The following is a 13,710-nucleotide window of genomic DNA, read 5'->3' as shown; positions in this document are numbered from 1 at the left end:
AAATGTAAATGACGGTTAATCTGTAAGCTTTGGTCACCACACACAGCTACATTTTAAGGTTAAGAGGTCGAGGACATCGTACAGTCTGACCAGAATGTTAACTAAGAACCTCATGTTCAGTTTTGTACATTTTTTCTTAGCTGCGGTAGATCAATGTATGAGTTTTGGATGTATGGTTCATGTAATTTTTTTACAATTATATTAATATTTGCATATATCATCTCCAAATGGCCAGGATATTGGCATAGATTCCTATACACATGCCCCACCACTCCCGTAAAGAATAAAAATTAAATAGGTATCCCTTTGTAATCCCTTGGGAAACAGTGGAATAAACCTGATGATAACTGATTAGAATAAATCTTTTTCTCTGTAGTTTTGGTCTTTACACAAGCACATTGGGGCACTTACTTAATGGAAGTAGTTGGTAGGGAGGTACAAACCCACGACTGGATCCAGAAGAGGTAAGTAAGATACTAGACAGTGACACAAGATTTTACCTCTACACTAAACCAGGCCACTAGGAAAGCAGGTATTAACCTTTCTACTACTCTAGACCACATGTAAGCTGGCAATTACGTCTCCTCCACCCCATGCTACCGAGTACCGACAAAGTAGGAATTTATCCCTCCACTACCTCTGACCACCAGGGAAACAATCATTAAACCTTCCTCTGCACCCAAACTACAGTACCAGGGAAGCAGACATTACACCTTTCTCAGCAACCAAACTATCAGTGAAGCAGACATTACACCTTTCTCAGCAACCAAACTATCAGTGAAGCAGACATTACACCTTCCTCTGCGCCCAAACCACCAGGGAAGCAGACATTAAATCTTCCTCTGCGCCCAAACTACCAAAGAAGTAGACGTGAAACCTTCCTCTGCACCCAAACTACCAAAGTAGACATTAAACCTACCTCTGCACCAAAACCACCAGGGAAGCAGACATTAAGCTCTCCACCACCCTAGACTTATATATATGCTAGAATTACCTAGACACATACACCCATAGGTAAAATAGACTTAACCGTTCCATTGCCAAAGACCAATAGCTAATCAGGCAATAACAAAAAAAATTGTATTTGTAAAAGCAAAAATGCAATAAAAGTAAAATGAGCTGGAACATTTATTAGGGTATAACTTGTAAATTGTGCTTTTGTACTTATGTAATATTATATAAATCATATAATATGTGTAATCCAAGTACATTGTTCATAGCTGCCACATTCAAGCACGATATGTAAAGCAGGGCAATGCTTGTACTGTTGTTTACAAGTGTATTACAGCCCTATGGATGAGTGGTGTATATATTCCCAATGGTGAAGGTTTTCAGGAATAGCCATTCCATCCTTAGCTCAAAATGAATGGACTATGCATAATACCTTATATGCATAAAACTAAGATATAAAGATTCGTAAAGTAGACGGTATGTGTCTAAATAAAGTTTTAGAAAGTTTATGCCATAGGACAAGTTGCATTTATATTATGGAGTCTGTAATATATCCTACCAAAGCTCCATAGCTGTGAATCATCACATTGCATTAGCCTCCATACACTTTAGATAGCTGTCGGCCGAATGATGGTTTAGCTAGCAACTATCTTGCCCGACTCGCCCATACACAGGAGCACTCAGATGACCAAGCTGTCCTGTATTCTCTATAAGAAAGCTGCTGCCAGAAATCTTTGGCAGTGGCTTATCTATTAAAAAACGAAAACTGATCGGTAACCCAAAATCAGACATCACCTTTCAGGAGACAGCCAGGGGTCCCAATACACATTAGACTGTTACACATTAATAGTTCACAGTGCAGAGCAGGAGACTGTGGTCACACATGGAGCTCTATGTGACTCTATACAATGAAACCACAAGGACTGTGTGGGATGCTAAAAGTGTTTTATGTCCTAAACACGTGTAAATGTGTGTGTAATGTAACGTAAGTGTATTAATATACAGCATGTAATGCAGTATAAGTGAATTAATATATTTAATGTAGTGTAAGTGCATTAATATACTTACTGATCACTGTCTTACCTGGTTTTCAATGACGCTCTTGTCCTCTTCTTACGCATGTGACTGAAATTCCATCTCTGTGGATCACACTGGGGTTTATGTGTGAACCGAAAATCGCTTTAACAATGTCTTCCGTCTGGTGCTCCATAGACTTACATTGTAAAAGAGACTTCCAGCTCACACATAAACCCTAGTGTGATATATAGAGTTGGAATATTAGTCACGACAGTGAGAAGAGGACCTGAGCAGCGCTGAAAACAAGAGAAGGTGGCAATCGGTAAGTATATTAACATACACTGTACTACACACATTACACACTTACACTATACTACACACATTACACACTTACACTGTACTACACACACATTTACACATGCTCCACAGGTTTGTGGCATAAAAATATAATGGGAGTGCTTCTTCTATTTTCTTCCCTGGAAACAATGGTTTTGGGAGAGGATTGTTTTTAATATGACAATTGTTTTTTGTGTGGAGGTTTGTGCCGCATCAATGGACCTATATATGCTCCCTATTGCAGATCCATGTAAAACAGAGCCATAATTCGAACATGTCCATGAGGCCTTAAGATTTCAGATCTTCCTTTCAGTTCTTTTTAATGAGAACAACTATGTCTACTTAAGCTTTGATAACGGATTTAAAAGAAATTTTAATCTAAAGAACTAGCGATAGACTTCATTTAAGGAAAAGAAATGGGAAAACCTGAATGCGTAAGACAGACGTCTTACAATAAATGCTAGCTTTTAAAGAGGCAATTTATTAAGGCAGTTAAGAGCAGCGTGTTAAAAATCTATGACTAGTTTTAACTATTTTTAAAATGAATATGAAACTGCCAATTCGATCCCCCAGAACGGAGCAGCTGAGGACACATGAAATACACTACTTTTCTGAGCTGTACGGGTTTGGTAGCTCATCAGAGTCACTTGAATATTAGTGGCACCGTTCTCTTAAGCCATAAACCCTTTTAGCGAGATTAGTGCTGTCAGATACTATACTATGGCACGCAGTGTTGTGCTTTAATATAAGATGACGCTGTTGCTTGTCTCTTTTGTCGTCACATACAGCAAAATACACAGAAAGGACAACTGTGCAGCACAAGTGTCCCACGACTGAGTGCCATATATTTCTGTACACTGTAGTTTACTGCAGCCTATAGCAAAAACAGGATACAGAAGTTGGCTACCTTCTTAAATAAAATCGTAAATTTGACTCAGCTGCACAAGTGGAGATTCTCAACCATGTAAATTTACACAAACATGAACAGATCTCAGTGATATTGGCGGCTGCACTACTGTATAATACGTTTTGTGTCCATTTCGCATCCATTGCAGAAGATGTGTGAGAGTTGTGATGGATAATATAAGAAACACTCCAATTCTTTAATCAGACCATTCATTCTCTTCCAATTCTGAGTCATCATCAGACTCACTGTATTCCACAGCAATCCTGCGGGACAAGATTGTGGCCACGTCATTGCCAACTGGCTCCTTCTTTGCCTCCTGTTCTCTCTGTTCTTGAACTTTCCGAAGTTGGATACCTAAACAACAATCAAACATATAGCCTTTATCAATAAGATAACGGGTAACAGATAACACAGAATTATTAAACCAACACTCCTGAACAGTTAACAAAATTTATCAAAGTTGTTACAACGTGGAAGACGTAGGCCCAGATACATCATTTGCGTTTTTTCTTTTAAGTCACTTTCCTTTTTTTTTTGTGGTATCAGTTGTCTTTTTTTGGTACCAAATTATTAAAAATGCAATAGATGAGGAATATGGTGGTTCAGAATCCGCGCTGCTGAAGGTCCAGAAGTATGATCACACACAAAGTTGAAGCATGAATGTGGTTTATTTCATCAATGCATTTCAAGGTTTGCACACCTCTTCATCAGGACAAAACCACAATGATAGTGTTATTATATTATTATAGTCTTGTCCTGACGAAGAGGTGTGTAAACCTTGAAACATGTTGACGAAATAAACCACATCTGTGCTTCACTTTTGTGTGTAATCATACTACTGGACCTTCGGCAGCGCGGATTCTGAACCACCTTATTCCTCATCTTTTGCATTTCATCTAATTGGTGGTCCTGCAGTAGCCTTTACATGCTCCTATAGAAGTGATTGTCACAACCCTACCAGGTGAGCACACCTATAATTTTCTATACCATTTATTTACCGGATAAGACCCTATTTTGCACTTTTTTGTCTCTCCAGTTACTCTGTCCAAATTCTTCAAAATGGCGGACACAATTCATGATTTTGCCGCAAATTAAAAAATGGGGTTTTTTTTATCAGTCTTAAACTGTTTTCGCAACTTTTTTTATATCAAAAGTCACACGTTTTGCAAAATGTTGCAAATATTATGTCAGAAATACTGCCATACTAAAAAACACACAGGGGGAGTGAGGCTAGAGTGTAGAGTTGTAGAGCGTGAATAAGGAGTCCTGTCCCCCCTCATGAATACATTGTGCCAAGCGTGTACTAAGAGTTATTTTGTGCGTTATTATACTTGTACATAATATACAACTGTATTTATCAGTATGGCCATTGTTTGTGTCAGGTTCCTGCAGTGTTAACTGTAAGGCTGGCCCCTGGAGGGGAGGGGGAAAGGGCGGCCCAATAGGGGAACCAGTGGGAACATTTTAGGGATATAGGAAGTAAGTAGTCAGTGTTGGAGAAGAGGTGAAAAGAAGAAGACAGATTTACCGGTGGTGGAACTACAGGGCTCAGTATGGAAAAAAAATAGTTAAGAATGTGGTAGGACATCACAGACAAGTGGGGACCCATGCAATAAAAAAGCTTATAAGTCCGGGAAATATACTGTTCAGCGAGAAGGGGATCTTGAGAAAAGATATCGCCTTGCTGTGGGTTCTGAAACAGCGAGCATCGTCTCTACGAGCGCTCCCTGGGACTGATATAGGCAAAGACTTGGGGTAAAGAATCAAAAGGTTACCTTGAGCAAATCGGACATATCACTATTCAACTATATAGCTATAAGTAGCAAATCTAGATAATGTCCCTAGTTGTGGAAAATACATGTACGTTCAACGCTATGTACTTACAATCATATAAAGAAAAAATGCGTCTATCGAACAGATCAAACTATAATTTTATTAAACAAATCATACAAAAAGAGAAAAAAACTCCCTTAAAAACACAAAACATGTCTAAAAAGAAAACATCAAATTGCCACATGTGTGTTCTAATGGCGAGCCAAAAGACAGATAAGTGGCACCACTCTGAGTATCTATGCCAAGAAAAACAAATAAACTACAGTACAGTACCAAATATTCAGATGTATAATCGATAGTTAGACAGAACTACCTGGGGTAAAATTACCACTGTGTGAACCATAGTATCAGGGTGATTAAAGTCAAAATGACTGAGTCCATATACGATCCAGTAACAAACCAATTAGCGGTACTGCAGCAGATAGGTATATCAAAAAGTAAAAGGGTACATTACCAGAGATACTCAGAGACTGGTGCCACGACCCCAACGCGCGTTTCGGCGGCGTGCCTTCGTCAGGGGAAGTGGCATCATGTTGCAGAGTGGCGCCTTATATATTGGGGGAGACCAATAATACACAATGACCGCGCGGTGATAAGTCACATGGTGTGAGTGCAGGGGAATGTCGGGATATGTAGTCCAGGCTAAAAGTCTATATCCTCCGTCACGCCGCACGCGCACTGACGCTACAGGGGAGGAGAAGAGGGAAGTACGCATGCACCCGGCGGCGGGCGGCGCACCGGACCAAAGCAACCAACCACGCGGCCGTTCGTGGAAGGAAGCCCCGCCCAGCGAACCGCCCACAGCCGCCACACCGCACACCCATCAAGTACGCCCCCAGAGCGGCAGCACGCATGCGGACCGACCAAAAGGGAACTACATCAGTAAGGAATTATCTGAAAGGTATCTATGAGAGTAAAGACGACCTAAAACGAAGATAAACACCTAAAGAAAGGTCATAAAAGCACACCATTAATAATTAAGTAGTGAATACACAGTGGACTATTACAAAGAGAGTAAAAAGAGATAGTGATAGTGAACACGTATACTACCATTTTTGGAAGAACGCACCGCACCAATATAAGTGCCTCTCAACCAAGGTAAAGTGACACAGTGCAGAGAAAAAGTGCGAATATGTGCAGCCAGATTATACTGTTCAAAAGAGCAAAAATGTTAAAATATCAAAATACTGTGCTGGTCACTAATGACCAAAGTAAGATGACGTATGAATATAAGAATAATGCAGTGAAAAGTACATGTCCGTATAGCAATAGCTATCAGAGTCATAAAATCAGTACGGAATCAAAATTAATATAAAAAATGTGAATATTTAATAAATACCAAAGACGTGACATAGACTAATGTCCATAAGTGCTAATTATTAATAAAAACAGGAACGAAAGTGCAAGAGTGCGAAAGTGCAATTAACGGAGTTAAATAAACCCGCATAAACACGTGCAATATAAAGACCATAGTAGTAATTGACATGCATATCCATGCTTATCTCTACAATATTAGAAAAAAATAAATGTAATGTTGTAATTAGTGCAAGCTCATCCAACAATTCCTGTAATTGGCAAAACAAGATAGACTACGGCATGAAGGATAGACAGTCTCTTGTATAATGTCCATATGAATAGTAGTCCCAAGTCAAGAGTCATAGGGAAGCTGGATGCCATTAATTAATCTTCAAATATCATATCTTTGTTTAGGAATCCTTTCTTGATGTTTTTCAAAGCTTCTTTCATCGTCCTCCCACTCCCGAATCCAACAACGGACAAACAAGGACCACAGAGACCACCAAGCACGACAAGGACCACAGGGGCCATCGGACGGAGGTCGCACGAGAGGTAAGAGGTGACAACAAACTCCCACAATATTCTAAAGGCATAAAAAGTGACAAATATTAATACCAAGAAATAAAAACAATTAAAAACCATATAAATACTTATACAAAAAATAATAAAACACAAAACGACTACTTAAAATTACATGTTGCACGGGGTAGAATTTTAGATAAAAGGCACAAAACTCAAAGTCTCATTAAGGCCGTCTGGTTGAAGTGTACGTAGTGTCCAAATCCATCTGGCCTCTTTTTGCGCCAGATTCCGACTAACATTCCCACCCCGGAGATTTGGTCTAATATGATCTATGCCTCTTACCTTCAGGCCAGATGGATCACAACCATGGTATTTTTTAAAATGTCTCGGGATGGTCTTAAGTTGTTCCGGGTCATCTTCTTTGGCTGCCGCAATGATATCACGGACATGTTCTCTAACTCTTACTTTGAATGCTCGTGTTGTAAGTCCCACATACACCAATTTGCAGGGACAGCAGGCATAATATACGACAGCTTGTGTCTGGCAGTTAATGCTATGGGTAATTGTAAATCTCCTGCCATCAGATGACAGAAAATCCTTGGCTTCCTCTATATTTTGACATGCTATACATCTACCGCAGGGTTTACACCCCCATACACTTAGAGGTTTTTTGGTTTTCATACCTGAAAATATAGATGGTTGATTCGTAGGTTGATAGTAGCTTCTCACCAAATGGTCTCTCAGGCTATCACAACGTCTTGCTGTCAACGTAGGTGTTACAGGTAAGTATTGTCTCAGAGTCTTATCCGCCAATAAAATGGGCCAATGTCTTTTCATTATTTCGTACATTTTTTGCCATTGAGAATGGTATTGAGTCACCATCCTCGGGAACCGTAGTCCTTGTCGTGATTGTTTAGAGTACATCAACTCATGGCGGTCAGCGTTCCTGGCCCGATTATAGGCGTGCTTCACAGATCGTTTGCTGTATCCTCTTTCATAAAACCTCTTCTTCATCACAGAGGCTTGCTCCTCAAAATCATTTTCGGTAGAGCAAATCCTTCGTATTCTCAAAAACTGACTAATGGGAACAGACCTCACTACATGTGAAGGATGAGAGGAAGTCGCATGGAGGACAGCATTCACCGATGTTTCTTTGCGAAACACGTCTGTCTGTAAAAGACCAGAAGTATCTTTTTTAACCGTAACATCCAGGAATTCAATCTGAGTAGCGTGGTATTTAAACGTCAATTTTATATTACAATTATTGGTATTAAGATGGTAAAAGAATTCCTCCAATGCACTAGCTGTACCCCGCCAGATCAGAAAAATATCGTCGATGTACCGGGTCCATAAAATGACCCGGTCCATCGACGGACACTGATCCGCGGAGAATAGGTCCCTCTCCCACAGCCCCAGGAACAGGTTGGCATAGGATGGTGCGCAAGAAGCCCCCATCGCTGTTCCCTGGAGCTGTAGGTAGAGGGACCCATTGAAAACAAAAAAATTATGTGTTAAAAGAAAATCTAGTAACTGAAGCAAAAATCCAATCTCATCTTGAGACATGCAAGTAGTGGATAAATAGTGTTTAACTGCCCGCAAACCATCATGATGTCTGATACTTGTGTAGAGGGACTCCACATCACATGTGACGAGAAGCATGTCCTCATCAATGTGTATGGAGTCCACTCTACGTAAAAAATCGGAAGTATCTTGTAAAAAAGACGGAATAGTTTCAACTAGCGGTTTTAGGAAGGAATCGATATACTTGCCCACATTTTCCGTTAAACCCCCAATACCAGCTATAATTGGCCTACCTGGAGGGTTCTTAATGTCTTTATGCACTTTTGGCAGTAAATATAGTGTTGGGGTAGTCGGGTCCTTAGTCCACAAAATGTTGCATACTTCTTGGGTAATGATACCCAAATCCACAGCCGGTTGAAGGATCTTCCCCAGTTTTTCCCTGTATGACAACATAGGATTAAACGTAAGCTTCTTATAGCAGGCTGGGTTCCTCAATTGACGATAGGCCTCGGCTTCATATAATTTGTTTGGCCACACTACAATGTTACCCCCTTTATCGGCGGGTTTAAAAGTTACGTCTTCAAGTCTTTTAAGACGCTTCAAACATACACGTTCCGCTGCGGTCATGTTATCATTGTGTATTATCGATGGTATACCTGCAAAATCTCTCTCCACCATTTGCACAAAGATTTCAATGTTAGAACATATTGTCAATGGGGGAAATTTTTGGGATTTTGGTTTAATTGTCAATGGTACAATACCTAAAGATGGCAAATCCTGTTCTCTACTCATTTCTTCCAAGACTTGTAACGCCTCTTGTTCTTCGGGTAGAGGAAACATGCTTCTTGTTTCTTCATTGTGAAACCATTTTTTAAAAACCAATAACCGAGCAAAAACATGGAGATCTTTCACAGCCGTGAATAGATCAAACCTACTACTGGGCGAGAAAGATAGACCTTTAGATAGTAATTCAAGTTCAATATTGGATAATGTATGCTCAGACAGGTTAATTACCTTTGGTATACTTGCCGATTCATGCGCCCCTCTCTTAGTATTCGGGAGTTTGTGTTCCCCTTTCCGCTTATTGTTACCAAAGCGTGTTTTCATAGTTTTATACAAGAATTGTGAGCCATCTGATGTCTCGCCCGCAGAAGATGCAGATGACATTGAGGCTGATCTTTTGTCCCGTATCCTCGCCCCTTGTCTGCGCCATCTATACACTTGTTTGAGCTGGTAGTCAGAGGTGTCCCGTGTTAATTTTTTACCCTGTGTCACTCTAATCTGCTCCTCCCATTCTTCAGACTTTTTGGTCATCAGTGTATTAAATGTGGCAACCATTTCTGGAGTGCCATCTCTTTGTAACGTAGTGTACAATACATCAATTTCACTTTCAATGGTACTGATAGAATTTTTATTAAGCTCAACCAACAGTTCCATCATCTGGAATGATCCCTTGTCACAGATGTCCTCCCATTTTAAAATAAAGTTCTCATCTTCTACCGGAAATGACGGAAAAATTTGAATCCTAAGGCCACGAGGAATATATTTCTTTTTTATGTAATTTTCAAGAAAGGCCTTATTCCACCAGATTTTAGTTCTTTTATGCATCAGTCTTTGTATTTTAGTTTGTACTGTGCTTAAATCATTATTTTCACCTAACCCCGTGCAACTTGACTCACCGAACACCTGGGCTACTTTTGTCAGCCAGACACTATCTCTGGCCTTGAAATCCATGAGAGCAAAGGGTAACGAATTCTGTGAAAATACACAGCAAAAATATGTCAAGAATCAAAAGGTTACCTTGAGCAAATCGGACATATCACTATTCAACTATATAGCTATAGATTTGCTACTTATAGCTATATAGTTGAATAGTGATATGTCCGATTTGCTCAAGGTAACCTTTTGATTCTTGACATATTTTTGCTGTGTATTTTCACAGAATTCGTTACCCTTTGCTCTCATGGATTTCAAGGCCAGAGATAGTGTCTGGCTGACAAAAGTAGCCCAGGTGTTCGGTGAGTCAAGTTGCACGGGGTTAGGTGAAAATAATGATTTAAGCACAGTACAAACTAAAATACAAAGACTGATGCATAAAAGAACTAAAATCTGGTGGAATAAGGCCTTTCTTGAAAATTACATAAAAAAGAAATATATTCCTCGTGGCCTTAGGATTCAAATTTTTCCGTCATTTCCGGTAGAAGATGAGAACTTTATTTTAAAATGGGAGGACATCTGTGACAAGGGATCATTCCAGATGATGGAACTGTTGGTTGAGCTTAATAAAAATTCTATCAGTACCATTGAAAGTGAAATTGATGTATTGTACACTACGTTACAAAGAGATGGCACTCCAGAAATGGTTGCCACATTTAATACACTGATGACCAAAAAGTCTGAAGAATGGGAGGAGCAGATTAGAGTGACACAGGGTAAAAAATTAACACGGGACACCTCTGACTACCAGCTCAAACAAGTGTATAGATGGCGCAGACAAGGGGCGAGGATACGGGACAAAAGATCAGCCTCAATGTCATCTGCATCTTCTGCGGGCGAGACATCAGATGGCTCACAATTCTTGTATAAAACTATGAAAACACGCTTTGGTAACAATAAGCGGAAAGGGGAACACAAACTCCCGAATACTAAGAGAGGGGCGCATGAATCGGCAAGTATACCAAAGGTAATTAACCTGTCTGAGCATACATTATCCAATATTGAACTTGAATTACTATCTAAAGGTCTATCTTTCTCGCCCAGTAGTAGGTTTGATCTATTCACGGCTGTGAAAGATCTCCATGTTTTTGCTCGGTTATTGGTTTTTAAAAAATGGTTTCACAATGAAGAAACAAGAAGCATGTTTCCTCTACCCGAAGAACAAGAGGCGTTACAAGTCTTGGAAGAAATGAGTAGAGAACAGGATTTGCCATCTTTAGGTATTGTACCATTGACAATTAAACCAAAATCCAAAAAATTTCCCCCATTGACAATATGTTCTAACATTGAAATCTTTGTGCAAATGGTGGAGAGAGATTTTGCAGGTATACCATCGATAATACACAATGATAACATGACCGCAGCGGAACGTGTATGTTTGAAGCGTCTTAAAAGACTTGAAGACGTAACTTTTAAACCCGCCGATAAAGGGGGTAACATTGTAGTGTGGCCAAACAAATTATATGAAGCCGAGGCCTATCGTCAATTGAGGAACCCAGCCTGCTATAAGAAGCTTACGTTTAATCCTATGTTGTCATACAGGGAAAAACTGGGGAAGATCCTTCAACCGGCTGTGGATTTGGGTATCATTACCCAAGAAGTATGCAACATTTTGTGGACTAAGGACCCGACTACCCCAACACTATATTTACTGCCAAAAGTGCATAAAGACATTAAGAACCCTCCAGGTAGGCCAATTATAGCTGGTATTGGGGGTTTAACGGAAAATGTGGGCAAGTATATCGATTCCTTCCTAAAACCGCTAGTTGAAACTATTCCGTCTTTTTTACAAGATACTTCCGATTTTTTACGTAGAGTGGACTCCATACACATTGATGAGGACATGCTTCTCGTCACATGTGATGTGGAGTCCCTCTACACAAGTATCAGACATCATGATGGTTTGCGGGCAGTTAAACACTATTTATCCACTATTTGCATGTCTCAAGATGAGATTGGATTTTTGCTTCAGTTACTAGATTTTCTTTTAACACATAATTTTTTTGTTTTCAATGGGTCCCTCTACCTACAGCTCCAGGGAACAGCGATGGGGGCTTCTTGCGCACCATCCTATGCCAACCTGTTCCTGGGGCTGTGGGAGAGGGACCTATTCTCCGCGGATCAGTGTCCGTCGATGGACCGGGTCATTTTATGGACCCGGTACATCGACGATATTTTTCTGATCTGGCGGGGTACAGCTAGTGCATTGGAGGAATTCTTTTACCATCTTAATACCAATAATTGTAATATAAAATTTACGTTTAAATACCACGCTACTCAGATTGAATTCCTGGATGTTACGGTTAAAAAAGATACTTCTGGTCTTTTACAGACAGACGTGTTTCGCAAAGAAACATCGGTGAATGCTGTCCTCCATGCGACTTCCTCTCATCCTTCACATGTAGTGAGGTCTGTTCCCATTAGTCAGTTTTTGAGAATACGAAGGATTTGCTCTACCGAAAATGATTTTGAGGAGCAAGCCTCTGTGATGAAGAAGAGGTTTTATGAAAGAGGATACAGCAAACGATCTGTGAAGCACGCCTATAATCGGGCCAGGAACGCTGACCGCCATGAGTTGATGTACTCTAAACAATCACGACAAGGACTACGGTTCCCGAGGATGGTGACTCAATACCATTCTCAATGGCAAAAAATGTACGAAATAATGAAAAGACATTGGCCCATTTTATTGGCGGATAAGACTCTGAGACAATACTTACCTGTAACACCTACGTTGACAGCAAGACGTTGTGATAGCCTGAGAGACCATTTGGTGAGAAGCTACTATCAACCTACGAATCAACCATCTATATTTTCAGGTATGAAAACCAAAAAACCTCTAAGTGTATGGGGGTGTAAACCCTGCGGTAGATGTATAGCATGTCAAAATATAGAGGAAGCCAAGGATTTTCTGTCATCTGATGGCAGGAGATTTACAATTACCCATAGCATTAACTGCCAGACACAAGCTGTCGTATATTATGCCTGCTGTCCCTGCAAATTGGTGTATGTGGGACTTACAACACGAGCATTCAAAGTAAGAGTTAGAGAACATGTCCGTGATATCATTGCGGCAGCCAAAGAAGATGACCCGGAACAACTTAAGACCATCCCGAGACATTTTAAAAAATACCATGGTTGTGATCCATCTGGCCTGAAGGTAAGAGGCATAGATCATATTAGACCAAATCTCCGGGGTGGGAATGTTAGTCGGAATCTGGCGCAAAAAGAGGCCAGATGGATTTGGACACTACGTACACTTCAACCAGACGGCCTTAATGAGACTTTGAGTTTTGTGCCTTTTATCTAAAATTCTACCCCGTGCAACATGTAATTTTAAGTAGTCGTTTTGTGTTTTATTATTTTTTGTATAAGTATTTATATGGTTTTTAATTGTTTTTATTTCTTGGTATTAATATTTGTCACTTTTTATGCCTTTAGAATATTGTGGGAGTTTGTTGTCACCTCTTACCTCTCGTGCGACCTCCGTCCGATGGCCCCTGTGGTCCTTGTCGTGCTTGGTGGTCTCTGTGGTCCTTGTTTGTCCGTTGTTGGATTCGGGAGTGGGAGGACGATGAAAGAAGCTTTGAAAAACATCAAGAAAGGATTCC

At 40.2% G+C, this 13,710-nt stretch overlaps 1 protein-coding gene across 2 annotated transcripts in view; it reads right to left on the bottom strand.

Moving 5' to 3' along the window:
- Positions 1-1,705: 1,705 nt before the first annotated feature.
- LOC143805558 (actin-binding protein WASF3-like) overlaps positions 1,706-13,710 on the bottom strand; it is a 121,607-nt gene continuing 109,602 nt past the window's right edge. For both annotated transcript variants that reach the window (XM_077285053.1, XM_077285052.1), the window contains exon 9: positions 1,706-3,565. In XM_077285053.1, the coding sequence (XP_077141168.1) occupies positions 3,408-3,565 (158 nt within the window). In that variant the 3' untranslated portion in view covers positions 1,706-3,407. The remainder of the gene's footprint in view (positions 3,566-13,710) is intronic.

This window comes from Ranitomeya variabilis, chromosome 2, assembly GCF_051348905.1.
Source record: "Ranitomeya variabilis isolate aRanVar5 chromosome 2, aRanVar5.hap1, whole genome shotgun sequence".
NCBI lineage: Eukaryota > Metazoa > Chordata > Amphibia > Anura > Dendrobatidae > Ranitomeya > Ranitomeya variabilis.
The sequence above is the reverse complement of the archived record's forward strand: the minus strand, read 5'-3'. Positions and strand labels throughout refer to the sequence as shown.